This window comes from Nerophis ophidion, linkage group LG10 (assembly GCF_033978795.1).
Source record: "Nerophis ophidion isolate RoL-2023_Sa linkage group LG10, RoL_Noph_v1.0, whole genome shotgun sequence".
In the NCBI taxonomy this organism is placed as follows: Eukaryota; Metazoa; Chordata; class Actinopteri; order Syngnathiformes; family Syngnathidae; genus Nerophis; species Nerophis ophidion.
In genome coordinates this window covers 56,744,395-56,764,046 of record NC_084620.1, presented here as the reverse complement: position 1 = coordinate 56,764,046, position 19,652 = coordinate 56,744,395, and the positions used below count along the sequence as shown (strand labels likewise).

At 42.9% G+C, this 19,652-nt stretch overlaps 1 protein-coding gene across 1 annotated transcript in view; it reads left to right on the top strand.

The window, feature by feature from the left end:
- The window catches only part of abcc9 (ATP-binding cassette, sub-family C (CFTR/MRP), member 9), a 99,057-nt gene that overhangs the window by 44,208 nt on the left and 35,197 nt on the right, over window positions 1–19,652 (top strand). Inside the window, exons 17-29 of the mRNA XM_061914670.1 lie at window positions 1,770–1,843; window positions 6,503–6,650; window positions 15,019–15,103; window positions 15,178–15,258; window positions 15,460–15,597; window positions 15,657–15,782; window positions 15,838–15,937; window positions 15,998–16,071; window positions 16,144–16,359; window positions 17,473–17,624; window positions 17,683–17,752; window positions 17,833–17,990; window positions 18,055–18,147. Of these exons, the coding sequence (XP_061770654.1) occupies window positions 1,770–1,843; window positions 6,503–6,650; window positions 15,019–15,103; window positions 15,178–15,258; window positions 15,460–15,597; window positions 15,657–15,782; window positions 15,838–15,937; window positions 15,998–16,071; window positions 16,144–16,359; window positions 17,473–17,624; window positions 17,683–17,752; window positions 17,833–17,990; window positions 18,055–18,147 (1,515 nt within the window). The remainder of the gene's footprint in view (window positions 1–1,769; window positions 1,844–6,502; window positions 6,651–15,018; window positions 15,104–15,177; window positions 15,259–15,459; window positions 15,598–15,656; window positions 15,783–15,837; window positions 15,938–15,997; window positions 16,072–16,143; window positions 16,360–17,472; window positions 17,625–17,682; window positions 17,753–17,832; window positions 17,991–18,054; window positions 18,148–19,652) is intronic.

Sequence of the window (19,652 nt, the reverse complement as noted above, 5' to 3'; positions counted from 1 at the left end):
GAATTTCATGGCTGCAACACGTGCCAAAGTAGTTGGGAAAGGACATGTTCACCACTGTGTTACATCACCTTTTCTTTTAACAACACTCAATAAACGTTTGGGAACTGAGGAAACTAATTGTTGAAGCTTTGAAAGTGGATTTCTTTCCCATCCTTGTTTTATGTAGAGCTTCAGTCGTTCAACAGTCCGGGGTCTCCACTGTCGTATTTTACGCTTCATAATGCACCACACATTTTCCATGGGAGACTGGTCTGGACTGCAGGCGGGCCAGGAAAGTACCCGCACTGTTTTACTATGAAGCCACACTGTTGTAACACGTGGATTGGCATTGTTTTGCTGAAATAAGCAGGGGCGTCCGTGATAACGTTGCTTGGATGACAACATATGTTGTTCCAAAACCTGTATGTACCTTTCAGCATTAATGGTGCCTTCACAGATGTGTAAGTTACCCATGCCTTGGGCACTGATGCACCCCCATACCATCACACATGCTGGCTTTTCAACTTTGCGTCAATAACAATCTGGATGGTTACTTTCCTTTTTGTTCAGGAGGACACCACGTCCACAGTTTCCAAATATAAATTAAAATGTGGACTCGTCAGACCACAGAACACTTTTCCACTTTGCATCAGTCCATCTTAGATGATCTCGGGCCCAGCCAATCCGGCGGCGTTTCAGGATGTTGTTGATAAATGGGTTTTGCTTTGCATAGTAGAGCTTTAACTTGCACTTACAGATGTAGCGACCAACTGTAGTTACTGACAGTGGTTTTATGAAGTGTTCCTGAGCCCATGTGGTGATATCCTTTACACACTGATGTGATTTCTCCAGATTCTCTGAACTTTTTGATGGTTTTACGGAGCGTAGATGGTAAAATCCCTCAATTCCTTGCAATAGCTCGTTGAGAAATGTTGTTCTAAAACTGTTCGACAATTTGCTTACAAATTGGTGACCCTCGCCCCATCTTTGTTTGTGAATTACTTAACATTTCATGGAAGCTGTTTTTCTACCCAATCATGGCACCCACCTGTTCCCAATTAGCCTGCACACCTGTGGGATGTTCCAAATAAGTGTTTGATGAGCATTCTTCAACTTGATTAGTATTTATTGCCACCTTTCCTAACTTCTTTGTCACGTGTTGCACCCATGAAATTCTAAGTTAATGATTATTTGCAAAAAAAAATTAAAGTTTATGAGTTTGAACATCAAATATGTTGTCTTTGTAGCATATTCAACTGAATATGGGTTGAAAAGGATTTGCAAATCATTGTATTCTGTTTATATTTACATCTAACACAATTACCCAACTCATATGGAAACGGGGTTTCTAATTGGATCCAAAGTCTAACCTCAAAACAACAGCACTGGGAGGAGCATAATATGACATGAAGAGAATATATATATTTTTACATATTTAGGGAAAGTCAATTAAAAATGGCTTTTATCTTTAATTATGATCATGATTTCTGGTTATCAGCCCAGCCGAGAAGGCCTTGCTGCTTCTCTTACGTAACCTTTCTACAGCCCCGCCCCCCTGTGGACATTCAGTGACGGAACCTAGTTACCCAAGGAGGGACTATGACAGCATCACTTGGGCGTAACGTTGAAGTTCTATTAGCGCAACTTTCGTCGCCACGGAAACGCATCAATCTTCCCCAAACCGAGCATTTTGACCCAAGCCGTCGCCTCACTCCGCCCATGTGATGTTAGCGTGTTAGCACAGGTGTTAGCGCCAGTGTGTGCTCTGGCTAAAGTGCTGCCTTTGACAGCTGCTCAGAGGCGGAGGAGGAGGGCCACGACCACCTCGGGAGGTACCACGTCGTCTTCATCCCCGTCGTGCTCTGTGTGCATGCCTGCTCTTAATTACCTGAGTGACTAGTGCATGAGCCTCATCGGCAAACATCAGTGTTTTTCAACCTTTTTTGGAGCCAAGGCACATTTTTTGCGTTGAAAAAATGCGAAGGCACATCACTAGCAGACATCATTAAAAAAACGAAACTCAGTTGACGGTAAAAAGTCGTCGTCGCAATTGTTGGATATGACTTTAAAGCATAAGCAAGCATGCGTCACTGTAGCTCTTGTCTCAAAGTAGGTGTACTGTCACCACCTGTCTGGACTTTTGTGCTGTTTTCCTGTGTGTCGTGTTTTACTTCTTGAGTCCTATTTTGATGACATTTTCTCTTTTTTGGTATTTTCCTGTAGCAGTTTAAAGTCTTCCTTTTGAGTGATATTTCCCCCCATCTACTTTGTTTTAGCAATCAAGAATATTTCAGTTGTTTTTGTCCTTCTTTGTGGGGACATTGTTGATTGTCATGTTCGGATGTACATTGTGTCATGTCTTTGTTTAGTTATGTTCTGTTTTGCTTAAAGGCCTACTGAAATGAGATGTTCTTATTTAAACGGGTATAGCAGGTCCATTCTATGTCTCATACTTGATCATTTCGCCATATTGCCATATTTTTGCTGAAAGGATTTAGTAGAAAACATCGAGGATAAAGTTCGCAACTTTTGGTCGCTAATAAAAAAGCCTTACCTGTACCGGAAGTAGCAGACGATGTGCGCGTGACGTCACGGGTTGTGGAGCTCCTCACATCTGAACATTGTTTACAATCATGGCCACCAGCAGCGAGAGCGATTCGGACCGAGAAAGCGACGATTTCCCCATTAATTTGAGCGAGGATGAAAGATTTGTGGATGAGGAAATTTAGAGTGAAGGACTAGAAAGAAAAAACAAAGGCGATCGCAGTGAGAGCGATTCAGATGTTTTTAGACACATTTACTAGGATAAATCTGGGAAATTCCTTATCTGTCTATTGTGTTGCTAGTGTTTTAGTGAGTTAAATAGTACCTGATAGTCGAAAGGGTGTGTCCACGGGTGTCAATCAATCAATGTTTATTTATATAGCCCCAAATCACAAATGTCTCAAAGTACTGCACAAATCGTTACGACTACGACATCCTCGGAAGAACCCACAAAAGGGCAAGGAAAATTCACATCCAGTGGGACGCTAGTGACAATGCTGACTATGAGAAACCTTGGAGAGTACCTCAGATGTGGGCAACCCCCCCCCCCCCCCCCCCCCCCCCCGCAATGGATGTCGAGCGGGTCTAACATGATACTGTGAAAGTTCAATCCATAGTGGCTCCAACACAGCCGCGAGAGTTCAGTTCAAAGCGGATCCAAGACAGCAGCGAGAGTCCCGTCCACAGGAAACCATCCCAAGCGGAGGCGGATCAGCAGCGTAGAGATGTCCCCAACCGATACACAGGCGAGCGGTCCATCCTGGGTCCCGACGAGCGGTCCATCCTGGGTCTTGACTCTGGACGGCCAGTACTTCATCCATGGTCATCGGAACCGGACCCCCTCCACAAGGGAGGAGGGGACATAGGAGAAAAAGAAAATAAGCGGCAGATCAACTGGTCTAAAAGGAGGTCTATTTAAAGGCTAGAGTATACAGATGAGTTTTAAGGTGAGACTTAAATGCTTCTACTGGGTGTGTTGACGGTTGTGTTGAGGGAAGTCACAAAGCTGCAGCAGGACAGAAGCTCTGCTGATCTATGGTAAGAGGCGACTTATACCACAATTTTCTCCCCGAAAACTTCCGGTTGACTTGATGTCATCGGGATCCATGTTCGCTTGACCGCTCTGATCCATAGTAAAGCGGCCGTATTGGCATGTGTTGCAATGTTAATATTTCATCATTGATATATAAACTATCAGACTGCGTGGTCGCTAGTAGTGGCTTTCAGTAGGCCTTTAAGACTCCATTGTTTCCTGTTTTTGCACTTCTTTGTTTGTTTTGTTTCCATGACTACCCATTAGTTTTCACCTGTCCTCATGTCACGCACCTGTCTCACCTTTTGCTTTCACACACCTGTCACTCATCATGTCTATTATTTAAAGTGAAAGTTGCCAGGAAGTCAGCCTGGCGACTACCTCCACTCTGCTTCATGCCATGTTTACGATTCATGCTGCTTGTTTCATAGTTCCAGGCTAGGCCAAGTAAGTTTTTGTTTATTGTTCGTAGTTTCTGCCTTTGTGCAAGCTTTGTTTCATTAGTCAAGTTTGTTCTCCGCCATTGTGGGCGCCTTTTGTTTGATTCTTTTTTTTGTAGTTATAATGTTAAAATGAAAGATGTCATTACCTTCGCGCCTTGCTCGCTCCAACTTTCCTTTGCATTCCGGAAAAAACAAACAAGGAAGTGCAAAAAAAGGAAACAATGGAGTCTTAAGCAAAACAGAACATAACTAAACACAAGACATGACACAATGTGGACGAGTAAGTCTTTGCTGTCGTCCAGCATTCTGTTTCTGTTTACTTTGCAGCCAGTACAGTTTTAGTATTGTTCTGCATCACCTTCCCTAAGCGGCAATGCCTTTTCTTAACGGCACTCACCTTTTGTTCATTTTTGGTTTAAGCATTAGATACATTTTACCTGCACGCTGCCTTCCGCTGTTTCCGACATCTACAGAGCTACTAGCTACCGGCTGTCACCTACTGATATGGAAGAGTATTACACGGTTACTCTGCCAAGCTCTAGACAAGCACCGACACTCAACAACAACACATCATTTGCAGACTATAATTACTGCTTTGCAAAAAATATTTTAACCCAAATACCGTATTTCCTTGAATTGCCGCCGGGTATATAGTATGCGCCTGCCTAGAATTACTGCCCGGGTCTAACTTGTTTCGCGAAATATCATTTTTATTAGCGCATGTCTAGAATTTCCACCGGGTCAAACTCGTTTTGCCAAATAAGTAGCATATGCCTGGAATTCCGCCGGGTCAAACTCGTCACGTCACGAGTGACACTTCACCTGTCATCATTTTCAAAATAAATTAGGCTGATTTCAATGATTTAAAATCGCATAAAAACAAGAAGATTAAGAGTTATTCAGTAGGATTTAAGGTCCAAGCTATCTAATATGCTAAAAAGAACAGTGAGCAGCTATGTTTTATTACTATACCGTAGCTGCGTGTGTCAAATATGAGTCATTAAATGACTCCCGCCTCCTGGTGGTAGAGGGCGCTAGTGATCCTTCTTGCGACTACTCGGCTGCAGAAGAAGTGACAACAAGCAGCGATCGTTTATTTTTTCCTCTCGCTTGCACTTTTAACATGGAGGATTACATATCTAAAATAAAACTGTTTTCTAAACTGGACTTTCAATCGAAGCAGGAGGTAATAAAGGAAGATCTTCATCGAGACGGAGAGACTTTTAAAACTGAAGAAAGATAAGGAAGACTTCTATAAACAAGTTATCAATGATTTTGATCAGAAGGAGCTGCGCATGGACTTCATTTATAAGTAAAGGTAAGACCATAATAACGTTTTTGTTATTAAATGTGCTTTTCATGATGGTATCCTTACATCACACTCAAATGTATAAGCGCAGGCCTAAATTTACCGCCGGGTCTAACTTGTTTCACGAAATATCATTTTTATTAGCGCATGTCTAGAATTTCCACCGGGTCGAACTCGTTTTGCCAAATAAGTAGCATATGCCTAGAATTTCCGCCGGGTCAAACTCGTCACGTCACGAGTGACACTTCACCTGTCATCATTTTCAAAATAAATGAGGCTGATTTCAATGATTTAAAATCCCATAAAAACAAGAAGATTAAGAGTTATTCAGTAGGATTCAAGGTCCAAGCTATTGAATATGCTAAAAAGAGCAGTGAGCAGCTAAGTTTTATTACTATACCGTAGCTGCGTGTGTCAAATATGAGTCATTAAATGACTCCCGCCTCCTGGTGGTAGAGGGCGCTAGTGATCCTTCTTGCGACTACTCGGCTGCAGAAGAAGTGACAACAAGCAGCAAGAGTGAGCAGCGATCGTTTACTTTTAACATGGAGGATTACATATCTAAAATAAAACCGTTTTCTAAACTGGACTTTCAATCGAAGCAGGAGGTAATAAAGGAAGATCTCCATCGAGACGGAGAGACTTTTAAAACTGAAGAAAGATAAGGAAGACTTCTATAAACTTTTGTTTAGAAGGAGCTGTGCGTGGACTTCATTTATAAGTAAAGGTAAGACCATAATAACGTTTTTTTTTATTAAATGTGCTTTTCATGATAGTATCCTTACATCACACTCAAATGTATAAGCGCAGGGCTAAGTTTACCGCATGACTTTGGTAAGCGCCGCAGTGAGAAGAGGTTTGAAATGAATTAGCGCCCCGGCGGCAATTCAAGGAAATACGGTAGGTGAAACTAGATCATCTCCCGCCGCACACCAGGCAGTCTCTCTCGCAGTGGTTGAAAAACACTGACATACATCATGGAGGGGTATTATTTGGGTACAATTAGAGGTGGGTGTGTAATTATGCATGAGCCTCATTGACGTCCATCATACAGGACGTGGAAGTGTATTATTTGGGTATAATTAATCATCTCGTGTTGCTTCATGCGTCTTGAACCCTGACCCCTTTTGACCTCCTCCATCCTGACCGGGTGAGCAGATTAGCATCAAACCTGAACTCCTCTCACCGTGTGTGTTCTCACTGTGACCCGCCCGCCCCTCCCCTCCCACCACGAGCGCAGCAAGAACAGGTACTCCGTGGCCTACGCCACCCAGAAGTCCTGGCTGCTCAACGCCACCGTGGAGGACAACATCACCTTCGGAAGCCCCTTCAACAAGCAGAGGTGCGTCCTGGTCTTCTTTGCTCCCGTGCAATGTTCCCCTCTAACTCAGGAATGTCAAACTGGCCATCAGAGGGGCCGCTTCTAACAGGTCCCGTGTATCGTCCGTTCATTCTTGTCAGAGTCGGTTTGTGACGAACCCCAAGATGCAGAGAAGGAGGCAGGCATGGAGTGAGAAAACATGATTTAATTTAAAACACTGAGACAAAAAAACAAACAAAGGGTACAAACAAAAAGCGCGCACGTGGGCGGATAACAAACAAAAAGACCTAGCGTGGAAGCTAGCAGGTATTAAGCAAGAAACAAAGGCGTACTTATAATATGAAAACAAACTTGGAAGCAGCTTAGTGAAGTGAAGTGAATTATATTTATATAGCGCTTTTTCTCTAGTGACTCAAAGCGCTTTACATAGTGAAACCCAATATCTAAGTTACATTCAAACCAGTGCGGGTGGCACTGGGAGCAGGTGGGTAAAGTGTATTGCCCAAGGACACAACGGCAGTGACTAAGGAATCGAACCCGCAACCCTCAAGTTGCTGGCACAGCCGCTCTACCGACCGAGCTAAACCGCCCCAGCAAGCAATAAACAGAAGTCGTACTTATAATATGAAAACAAACTTGGAAGCAGGGGAAAAAAAGACAATAAGCTACAAACCACTATCAAATATAGCTTACCGCAACACTGCCTTGACACGATAGCTCGGTTGGTAGAGCGGCCGTGTCGGCAGCTTGAGGGTTGCAGGTTCGATTCCCGCTTCCGCCATCCTAGTCACTGCCGTTGTGTCCTTGGCAAGACACTTTACCCACCTGCTCCCAGTGCCACCCACACTGGTTTAAATGTAACTTAGATATTGGGTTTCACTATGTAAAGCGCTTTGAGTCACTCGAGAAAAGCGCTATATAAATATAATTCACTTCACTTCACATGATACGACACAGCAGGTAGAAACGACAAGAGCGACAATAATCCAGCACAAAAGCAGGTAAAAATAGGAACGGGCTGATTGACACCAGGTGTGGCCACGTGCCAATCAGCCACAGCTGAGGGGGGAAAAAAAACGCTCCGGGAGAGATAGACAAAATAAGAGCGCTGACAGGAAATACTACACATACAGAGGAAACCAATAAAAATGCAGAGGAAAAAACTAAAACACAAACAAACTGTCAGGGGAAAGCCTGACAATTCTGAAACGCAAATCAAAAAACTAATTTAGGGCTGTTTTTTGATATACTGTATATTTCGGACTATAAGTCGCAGTTTTTTTCATAGCTTGGCGGGGGTTGCGACTTATACTCAGGAGCGACTTATGTGTGAAAGTTTTAACACATTACCGTAAAATATCAAATAATTATATTTAGCTCATTTACGTAAGAGACTAGACGTAAAAGATTTCATGGGATTTATCGATTAGAAGTGACAGATTGTTTGGTAAATGTATAGCAGGGGTCAGCAACTTTTTGAAAGCAAGAGTAGTGATTAATGCGAGGGGCTACCAGTTTGATACACACTTAAATAAATTGGCAGAAATAGCCAATTTGCTCAATTTACCTTTAAGAAATAAATCTATATATATACATATATATATATATATATATGTATATAAAAATGGGTATTTCTGTCTGTCATTCCGTCGTACTTGTTTTTTTTCCTTTTACAGAAGGTTTTTGTAGAGAATAAAAGCTGAAAAAAACACTAAACTGAACGGTTTAAAAGAGGAGAAAACACGAAAAAAAATGGAAATTAAATTTTGAAACATAGTTTATCTTCAATTTTGACTATTTAAAATTCAAAATTCAACCCCAAAAAATGAAGAGACAAAACAAGCTAATTTGAATCTTTTTGAAAAAATTGAAAAAATAATTGATGGAACATCATTAGTAATTTTTCCTGATTAAGATTGATTTTAGAATTTTGATGACATGTTTTAAATAGCTTAAAATCTAATCTGCACTATGTTAGAATATATAACAAATTGGACCAAGCTATATTTCTAACAAAGACAAACAAAGACAAGTGGGTTTTCATCATACTTGCATACTTACCGTACTGTACCACGCCGTGTACTACACTTAATTTTCACACAAGTGTGAAAAGAAGTAAACAACCGTTAATGACATGACAAACGTTTCACTGTAAAAAATTTGGAATCACCATGTAAATTTGGATTTCCAAAGCAAACACCTGCATCAGATTAAAGGGTAGTCTGCAGTTAAAAATGAGTGTTCACACCTTGAATAGCTGTTGCACCAGGTGGACTAACATGAATCATGCCTCCAACTCCATCTATCCATCCATTTTATACCGCTTGTCCCTTTTTGGGGTCGCGGGTGGTGCTGAAGCCTATCTCAGCTGCATTTGGGCGGAAGGCGGGCTACACCCTTGACGTCGCCACCTCATCACAGGGCCAACATAGATAAACAGACAACATTCACATTCGAGCTATTTAAATTGAAAAAAAGTAGAGGACTATGAAACTTCTTCAAGAAGTTCAATCATGACACAATGTTGCAAAAGATGTTATTTGTTCAGTCGGTTGTGTCTAAAATCTAGACCAAGTACAAACAACATGAGAAGGTTGTAAAAGGCAAGTATACTGGAGAAACATCAAAGTGTCAAGACTGAACACTTAAAGCAATATGTCTTGGAAACAAAATGCACAGCAAAATAAATGAACCGATGGGGTAAAACTAGACTCCCTATTTGTGACAAAACAAAGATATTGCCTGAAGGAAATGGGATTTAAATACAAAAAACCTAAACAAAAGCTGTTTGGCTGTAATTATCAGCTAAACAGAAAACACAAGGTTCCAATGGGCTAAAGAAAATGAATTGTGTACTATAAAAGTATTCAGAATCGGACATACTTTATTAATCCCCGAGGGGAAATTAAAATTTTCAGCACAATCCCATTCAAGATCAGACAAACATTACAAGGAGACAGAACAGGATCGCTGACGGGTCTGCCAACGTCCGGCGCCCCTTACAAAAAAGGTGAGATACAGGTAAACAAGTGGGGGGGGAATGGGAGAAAAAAATAAAAGATTAAAATAAAATGAAAAAAAATCGGTCTAAGTTTGGGCTCCTGGAGAGGGGGTTCAGACTGAGGCCAAGAGAAAAAAGACAACTCATAGCCATAGTGGCGCAGTGGGAGAGTGGCCGTGCGCAACCCGAGGGTCACTGGTTCAAATCCCACCTAGAACCAACCTCGTCACGTCCGTTGTGTCCTGAGCAAGACACTTCACCCTTGCTCCTGATTGGTGCTGGTTGACACTTCACCCTTGCTCCTGATGGGTGCTGGTTGGCGCCTTGCATGGCAGCTCCCTCCATCAGTGTGTGAATGTGTGTGTGAATGGGTAAATGTGGAAGTAGTGTCAAAGCGCTTTGAGTACCTTGAAGGTAGAAAAGCGCTATACAAGTACAACCCATTTATCATTTATTTCCTCTAGATATTCTAGAACAAAAATTTTTAAAGAAATTCAAAAGATTTTGAACTAAGATTAAAATTTGATTCTACAGATTTTCTAGATTGGCCAGAATATTTTTATTTTTTTATTTTAATCATAATAAATTTGAAGAAATAATTCACACATATTCTTCGTCGGAAAAAACAGAAGCTAAAATGTATTTATTATTCTTTACAATAAAACAAATACATTTACTCGAACATTGATTTAAATTGTCAGGAATGAAGAGGAAGGAATTCAAAAGGTAAAAAGTGTTTAAAAATCCTAAAATCATTTTTAAGGTTGTATTTTTTGCTCTAACATTGTCTTTCTGAAAGTTGCAAGAAGCAAAGTAAAAAAATAATAATAAATGAATTCATTTAAACCAGTGAAGATTAAGTCTTTAAGATATATTCTAGGATTTTCAAATTCTATTTGAGTTTTGTCTCTCTTAGAATTAAAAATGTCGACCAAAGCGAGACCAGCTTGCTAGTAAATAAATAACATTTAAAAAATTGAGGCAGCTCACTGGTAAGTGCTGCTATTTGAGCTATTTTTAGAACAGGCCAGCGGGCGACTGGTCTGGTCCTTACGGGCGACCTGGTGTTGGTGACCCCTGCTTTAATGTGAGCAGACGTAAAAACTCCCTGAACATGTGAGCAACATCAGTGACCTCACCAAACCTGACATCATAACACTTTTAAGTGTTTTATTTTTTATAATCAAATGACATTTTTTTTATAACATAAGTGGTTCGGCCCACTTAAATGAATATAACAAATACAGTCTGGTTTTTCATGAGCTGTAGTGTTTTATGTCTGGGTGGGAGTCCAGCTTTGGGAAGGATTTGTACCCCTTTCAGAGATCACATTTAGTCCCGCTTAATCTATTTTTTATCAGCATTTCTAGTTACAGCATTCCGGGATTAATATGACAAATTAACATTCCTAATAAATGACAGTAGAATAAGCACATCAGTTTGGGGAGTCATAGTCTAACAGTCTGGAATTGACACTTTGTGTGGTGGTCGAGTTATCCGACTTTTTGTGTGGCCCTAATAATAATGATGATAATAGATTGTATTTGTAAAAGCAAACAACCTCAAAGTTCTACAGTGTATTAAATAATAAAAATATGATTAAAATTAGAGATGTAAAATAATGGCTTTTTTGCCGATATTGTCCAACTCTTAAATGACCGATTCCGATATCAACCGATACCAAAATATACAGTGGTGGAATGAACACATTATCATGCCTCATTTTGTTGTGATGCACCGCTGGATGCATTAAAGCAGGGGTGCCCATTACGTCGATGGCGAGCTACCAGTCGACCGCGGGGGGGGGGTGTCAGTCGATCTCCAGCCAGGCTTTTGAAAAAAAATAGACCTAAAAATGAGTGATCATCAATCTTCACCAAGACGTCACTTAAATGACATTCACGGTACCGGAGGGTCTTGTGAGATGACGCTGGCTGCTGCAAGATCATTATTATGAAAAAATGACAGAGAGGAAGGCGAGAAACACTTTTTATTTCAACAGACTTTCGCGCCGTACCTTCCGTCAAAACTCTAAAGGCCGACTGCACATTTCCTATCTTCACAATAAAAGCCCTGCTTCATGCTGCCTGCGCTAACTAAATACAGAGTCTCGGAAAACTGGCGTGCACAAGCGATCCCTCAGAAAGCTGGCGTGCACATCACTTGTGCACGCCAGCTTTCCGAGACTCTTATTTTGTTAGCGCAGGCAGCATGAAGCAGGGCTTTTATTGTGAAGATAGGAAATGTGCAGAGTTTTGACGGAAGGGACGGCGCAAAAGTCTGTTGAAATAAAAAGTGTTTCTCGCCTTCCTCTCTGTCATTTTTTCATAACAATGAACTGGCAGCAGCCAGCATCATCTCACAAGACCCTCGGGTGCCGTGAATGTCAATCAAGCAAGCTACGGAATTTGCCGCCAATGTTTTTCTTGTAAAGTGTATGGAAGCTGGATGAATTAGATGCCAAAAACCAACCACTTTCAAGTGGTATTGTACAGAAAGGACAACTTTTTTTTCTCCTCCATTTGAAAATGTGGGCATTATCATCATTACTGTCTGATTCCAATCAATGCAAGTCATCAGAATCAGGTAATACACCAACTTATATTCTTGTCTTTGTGAAAGAAAGACATCTATACGTGTTACACATGCTTGTATTATCATTAAACACATTTAACTTGTTTACAAAAATGTCTCTTTCATAAATAAATAAATATAAATGATATAAATAAATGAGGTAGATCCCCTCGAGTTGGACAATTGAAAAGTAGCTCGCCTGCAGAAAAAGTGTGGGCACCCCTGCATTAAACAATGTAACAAGGTTTTCCAAAATAAATCAACTCAAGTTTTGGGAAAAACGCTCCCTGAGAGAGCATGAGGAGGTTGAGGTGGGCGGGTTAGGGGGTGTATATTGTAGCGTCCCGGAAGAGTTAGTGCTGCAAGGGTTTCTGGGTATTCATTCTGTTGTGTTACGGTGCGGATGTTCTCCCGAAATGTGTTTGTCATTCTTGTTTGGTGTGGGTTCCCTGTGTGGCACATATTTGTAACAGTGTTAAAGTTGTTCATACGGCCACCCTCAGTGTGACCTGTATGGCTGTTGACTAAGTATGCGTTGCATTCACTTGTGTGTGTGTGTGTGTGTGTGTGTGTGTGTGTGTGTGTGTGTGTGTGTGTGTGTGTGTGTGTGTGTGTGTGTGTCTGTGTCTGTGTCTGTGTCTGTGTCTGTGTCTGTGTAAAGCCGTAGATATTATGTGGCTGAACCGGCAGTGCCTTTAAGGTTTATTGGCACTCTGTACCTCTCCCTAAGTCTGTGTGTATAGCGGCGTTTTAAAAAGTACTTTTTGAAGTGAAGTGAACTATATTTATATAGCGCTTTTTCTCTAGTGACTGAAAGCGCTTTACATTGTGAAACCCAATATCTGATTTGTTTACATTTAAACCACTGTGGGTGGCACTGAGAGCAGGTGGGTAAAGTGTTTTGCCCAAGGACACAACGGCAGTGACTAGGATGGCGGAAGCGGAAATCGAACCTGCAACCCTCAAGTTGCTGGCACGGCCGCTCCACCAACCGAGCTATACCACCTTTGAAACAGATACCGATAATTTCCGCTATTACATTTTAAAGCATTCATTATCCGATAATATCCGCAGTCCGATATTAACATGCCTTTGATTGATTGATACTTTTATTAGTAGATTGCACAGTACAGTACATATTCCGTACAATTGACCACTAAATGGTAACACCCCAATAAGTTTTTCAACTCCTTTAAGTCGGGGTCCACGTTAATCAATTCATGGTCAAAACAGCAGCTTGGAATTTAAGACATGCTCTCCCTGAAAGAGCATGTGGAAGGGGGTGTATATTGTAGCGTCCCGGAAGAGTTAGTGCTGCAAGGGGTTCTGGGTGTTCGTTGTGTTGTGTTTATGTTGTGTTACGGTGCGGATGTTCTCCCGAAATGTGTTTGTCATTCTTGTTTGGTGTGGGTTACATATTTGTAACAGTGTTAAAGTTGTTTATACGGCCACCCTCAGTGTGACCTGTATGGCTGTTGACCAAGTATGTGTTGCATTCACTTGTGTGTGTGAAAAGCCATAGATATTATGTGACTGGGCCGGCACGCAAAGGCAGTGCCTTTAAGGTTTATTGGCACCCTGTACCTCTCCCTAGGTCCGTGTGTACAGCAGCGTTTTAAAAAGTAATACATTTAACTTTGTGAAACAGATACCGATAATTTTGATACCAATAATTTCCAATATTACATTTTAAAGCATTTATTATCCAATAATATCCGCAGTCCGATATTAACATGCCTTTGATTGATTGAGACTTTTATTAGTAGATTGCACAGTACAGTACATATTCCGTACAATTGACCACTAAATGGTAACACCCCAACGAGTTTTTCAACTTCTTTAAGTCGGGGTCCACGTTAATCAATTCATGGTCAAAACAGCAGCTTGGAATTTAAGACATGCTCTCCCTGAGAGAGCATGAGGAGGTTGAGGTGGGCGGGGTAGGGGGTGTATATTGTAGCGTCCCGGAAGAGTTAGTGCTGCAGGGGGTTCTGGGTATTTCTTCTGTTGTGTTTATGTTGTGTTACGGTGCGGATGTTCTCCCGAAATGTGTTTGTCATTCTTGTTTGGTGTGGGTTACATATTTGTAACTGTGTTAAAGTTGTTTATACGGCCACCCTCAGTGTGACCTGTATGGCTGTTGACCAAGTATGCGTTGCATTCACTTGTGTGTGTGAAAAGCCATAGATATTATGTGACTGGGCCGGCACGCAAAGGCAGTGCCTTTAAGATTTATTGGCGCTCTGTACCTCTCCCTACGTGTGTGTGTGTGTACAGCGGCGTTTTAAAAAGTCCTACATTCTACTTTTTGAAACCGATACCGAACATTTTGAAACCGATACTGATCATTTCCGATATTACATTTTAAAACATTTATCGGTTGATAATATCGGCAGTTAGATATTATCGGACATCCCTAAAAAAAAATACAAATGAAATCTAGAACAGCTTAATAGCTAGAACTAGCACGCATATATCTAAAACAAAAAAAAAGGCTAATTTTAAAAAGAGGGGTTTTTTGAGCCTTTTTTAAAGGAATTCACAGTCTGTGGTGCCCTCAGGTGGTCAGGGAGAGCGTTCCACAGTAGGAAGCCCGGAAGTTAGAGGAGTTTAGTCCGTCCGGAGCGGAGGATTTGGGGGTGGAAAGTTCTTTGAGGTAAAGGGGGGCGTTTCCATGGAGGCACTGGCAAACTCCATTACCAGAAATAGACTGCCGACCTGTGGGTAACCTGACACCAAGTTTTTCCTTACACAATAAACAATTGTGATTTCACTTGAATGTTAGTGAATATTATTTTGGCCGTGTGTTGCCAGGTACAAGGCGGTGATCGACGCCTGCTCCCTCCAACTGGACATCGACCTTCTTCCTTTCGGGGACCAGACGGAGATCGGCGAGCGCGTAAGCAGCCGTTCTCGGCCCGCCCGCGCCGGCCGTTGTTTCCGCTCCTGACCAGCGTTGTGCTTCCTCGCCAGGGCATCAACCTGAGCGGCGGGCAGCGCCAGAGGATCTGCGTGGCTCGGGCGCTCTACCAGAACACCAACATCGTCTTCTTGGTCAGGAGAGAAGTGTTGCTAACGAGGGGGGAAACCGGGTCAATCGAATTAGATTAGTCAGAGGGAGGACGCCATGTTTATGTTGCGTCGCCCCTGTTGCCGTGGCAACGTGGGCTTCTCCTCGCACTGATAGTGATCTCGTAAAAGCAAATGTTCCGCGCGTCATTGCTAACGAGCCATGCATGTTTCCTTGCATCTCAGGACGACCCCTTCTCCGCACTGGACATCCACCTGAGCGACCACCTGATGCAGGAAGGCATCCTCAAGTTCCTGCAGGACGACAAACGAACGGTGGTGCTGGTCACGCACAAGCTGCAGTACCTCATCCACGCCGACTGGGTGAGAACTCGGGCCGTCCGCCAGGTGTGTCCGTGTTTTGACCGCGCCCGCCTGTTCAGATCATAGCCATGAAGGGCGGCTCCGTGCTGAGGGAAGGAACTCTGAAGGACATCCAGACTCATGACGTGGAGCTCTACGACCACTGGAAGACGCTCATGAACCGGCAGGACCAGGAGCTGGAGAAGGTGGGCGTCGCCCCCAAGGAGATTGGACCAACCTGACTTGTGCTCGAATCCGCAGGACATCGAGCAGGACAGCCAAACCACCATGGAGAGGAAGACTCTGCGCAGGGCGTTCTACTCCCGGGAGGCCAAGAACCAGGTGGATGACGAAGATGAAGGTAAAGGTCCAGATGGGGATTGCTCCGTTCGGATCACTTGATCTCGCTTGTGCCATCCAGAGGAAGAAGAGGAGGAGGAAGATGATGACAACTTTTCCATGACCACCAGCAGAAGGTCGAAGGTCCCGTGGAAGGTGAGGCTGGCGCGCCTGAGATGTTCCCGCTCGCCGTCCGATGAAACGAGAACCTCCGTCTCTTCTTCTCAGGTGTGCTGGTGCTACATGTCCTCCGGGGGCCTCTTCATGGTCTTCCTCATGGTGTCCTCCAAGCTCCTCAAGCACTCGGTCATCGTGGCCATCGACTACTGGTTGGCCATCTGGACCTCCAAGTCCAACCAGAGCGTAGTGGAAGGACCCAACGGAACGTGCCAGGTTCAGGTTCTCAGCCGCAACGCCACGTTCCCCGGCTCCTCGGACTCTGAGGTCCGTTATCGCCGACATCTCCGTTTTTAAAGGCCTACTGAAAGCCACTACTAGCGACCACGCAGTCTGATAGTTTATATATCAATGATGAAATATTAACATTGCAACACATGCCAATACGGCCGCTTTAGTTTACTAAATTATAATTTTAAATTTCCCGCAGAGTTTCCTGTTGAAAACGTTGCGGAATGATGTTTGTGACGTTATTTGTTGGAGGGGACATATTAGCCAGCACCATTTGCGGCTAAAAGTCGTCTCTTTTCATCGCATAATTACACAGTACTCTGAACTTCTGTGTTGCTGAATCTTTTGCAATTTGTTCAATTAATAGTGGAGACGTCAAAGAAGAAAGCTGTAGGTGGGAAACTTTAGCCTTTAGCCACAAAAACCCACGGTGTTTCCTTGTTTAAAATTCCCGGAGGTGACGCTTATATGGATCAGAGCGGTCAAGCCAACATGGATCCCGACCACTTGTCAACCGGCAGGTTTCGGTGCGAAAATTGTGGTAAAAAGTCGCCTCTTTCCGGAGATTAGCGGTGCTTGCGCCGTCCATGCAGCTGCCGTGACTAATTCCCTCAGAGACTGGCGTCAACAAGCCCGTGGACACACCCCTCCGACTATCAGGTACTATAAACTCACTAAAACACTAGCAACGCAATAGAAATGATCCTAGTAAATGTGTCTAAAAACATCTGAATCGCTCCAAATGCAATCGCCTTTTTTTTTTTATTGATTTTTTTTTTCTAGTCCTTCACTATCAATATCCTCATCCACAAATCTTTCATCCTCACTCAAATTAATGGGAAAATGGTCGCTTTCTCGGTCCGAATAGCTCTTCCTGCTGGAGGCTCCCGTTATAAACAATGTGAGGACGTGAGGAGCCCTCACACTTGTGATGTCATCGTCTGCTACTTCCGGTACAGGCAGGGCTTTTTTGTTAGCGACTAAAACTTGCAAACTTTATCATCGATGTTCTCTACTAAATCCTTTTAGCAAAAATATGGCGAAATGATCAAGTATGACACATAGAATGGATAAAAAATCTAATATCAGTAGGCCTTTAAAACCTCAGACCCGCGCCCCGTCTGTACTTAGTCTCAGATGTGTGTGCAGGACCCCATCCACCTGACGGTCTTCATAGTCCTGTGTGCGGCCGGGATCACCTTGTGCCTCATCACCTCCCTCACCGTGGAGTTCCTGGGTCTGTCAGCGGCCAGCAACCTTCACGACAACCTGCTCAACAAGATCATCCACGCTCCCCTCAGGTAGGAGAAACACATTTGGCGTCAGATGAGCCTTGACCAGGGATTCTCCTCTCCCCAGGTTCTTCGATATCACCCCGCTGGGGCAGATCCTCAACAGGTTCTCGGCCGACACCAACATCATCGACCAGGTTTGACCTGCTCGCCGCGTTGTTTTATTGAAATGTGAAAAAAGAACGATCCGAGGTGAAGGATGCTCCTGGTCCTGCAGCACATCCCCCCCACGCTGGAGTCCTTGACCCGATCCACCTTGCTGTGCCTGTCTGCCATCGGGGTCATTTCCAGCATCACACGATACTTCCTCATCGCCCTGGTTCCCCTGGCGGTGGCCTTCTACTTCATTCAGAAGTACTTCCGGGTGGCGTCCAAGTGAGTTGAAAGTTCGGACTTTGGTCTGTGTCATGCTCAGCGGATCCTTCTGGCGCGCCCGCAGAGACCTGCAGGACCTGGACGACTCCACCCAGCTCCCTCTGCTCTGTCACTTCTCCGAGACCGCTGAAGGACTCACCACCATCAGAGCCTTTAGGTAACACGTTTTATTCTAAAAACCAACACAGGTGTCAAACTCGAGGCGCGGGGCCCAGATCTGGCCCACAACATCCATTGATGTAACCCACGAAAGTCAAGTACCGTATTTCCTTGAATTGGCGCCAGGGCGCTGATTAATTTAAAACCTGTTCTCACTCCTGCGCTTACCAAAGGCATGCGGTAAAAGTAAGCATGCGCTAATTATTTTAAAACCTCTTTTCACTTTTTCACTTACCAAAGGCATGCAGTAAACATTTGAGTGTGATGTAAGCTTGGAGCTTAAATCCTACTGAACAGCTCTTAATCTTAATTTCAGCCTCCTCCATTTTGAAAATCATGACAGGGGAAGTGTCACTCGTGACGTGACAAGTTTGACCAGGCGGTAATTCAAGTCAGGTGCATACTACATACCCTGCGTCAATTGAAGGAAATTATCTTTTCTTTCTGTTTTAACTAAAAACATACTTGTACTGCATGCAATTGCATAAACAATACCCAAAACCAGTAGAGTTGTGTAAATGGTAAATATAAACAGAATAGAATGATTTGCAAATCCTTTTCAACCCATATTCAGTTGAATAGACTGCAAAGACAAGATATTTCATGTTCACACTGAGAAACTTTTATTTGTTTTTGCAAATAATCATGAACTTAGAATTGAATGGCAGCAACACACTGCAAAAAAATGCATTTTTACCAGTGTGTTACATGGCCTTTCCTTTTAACGACACTCAGTAAAGCTTTGGGAACTGAGGAAAAGTGGAATTATTTCCCATTCTTTCTTGATGTACAGCTTAAGTTGTTCAACAGTCTCCTGCCTCATATTTTAGTTTTCACACATTTTCAATGTCTGGACTACAGGCAGGCCAGTCTAGTACCCGCACTCTTTTACTATGAAGCCACGCTGTTGTAACACGTGGCTTGGCATGGTCTTGCTGGAATAAATTTCATACACTGACATCCTTCAGCAAAAATCAACAGGAAGTTGGCAGAAACCCCTTCAAAAGAAAAGCTTCCTAAAAATGTTCATTTTTGCCTCTTTGAGCTGTAATTTGACCGCCTTAAAATGCTTCAAAACACACCAAACTGGACACACACATCAGGAATGGCGAAAATTGCGTTCTAATAAAAAATAAGTAATAATAAAATAAAAAAACTCAATCGCGCTCTAGCGCCCCCTAGGAATAAAACACTGACAAAACTGCTCTTGAGAAGAAAACAGACAAAAGGGCTTGTAACTTCCGATAGGAATGTTGTAGAGACATGAAACAAAAACCTCTATGTAGGTCTCACTTAGACCTACATTTCATTCATTGACATCCTTCAGCAAAAATCAACAGGCAGTTGGCAATTACCCCTTAAACACAAAAGTTTTGTAAAAACCTGTCACCTTTTTTCAAACATTATCTCCTCTGAGCGCGTTTGTTGTGTCGGCCTCAAACTCGCACAGGAAAGAGATTGAACCCTTCTGATTAAAATTTGCGCAAAGAGTTTTTTCTAACT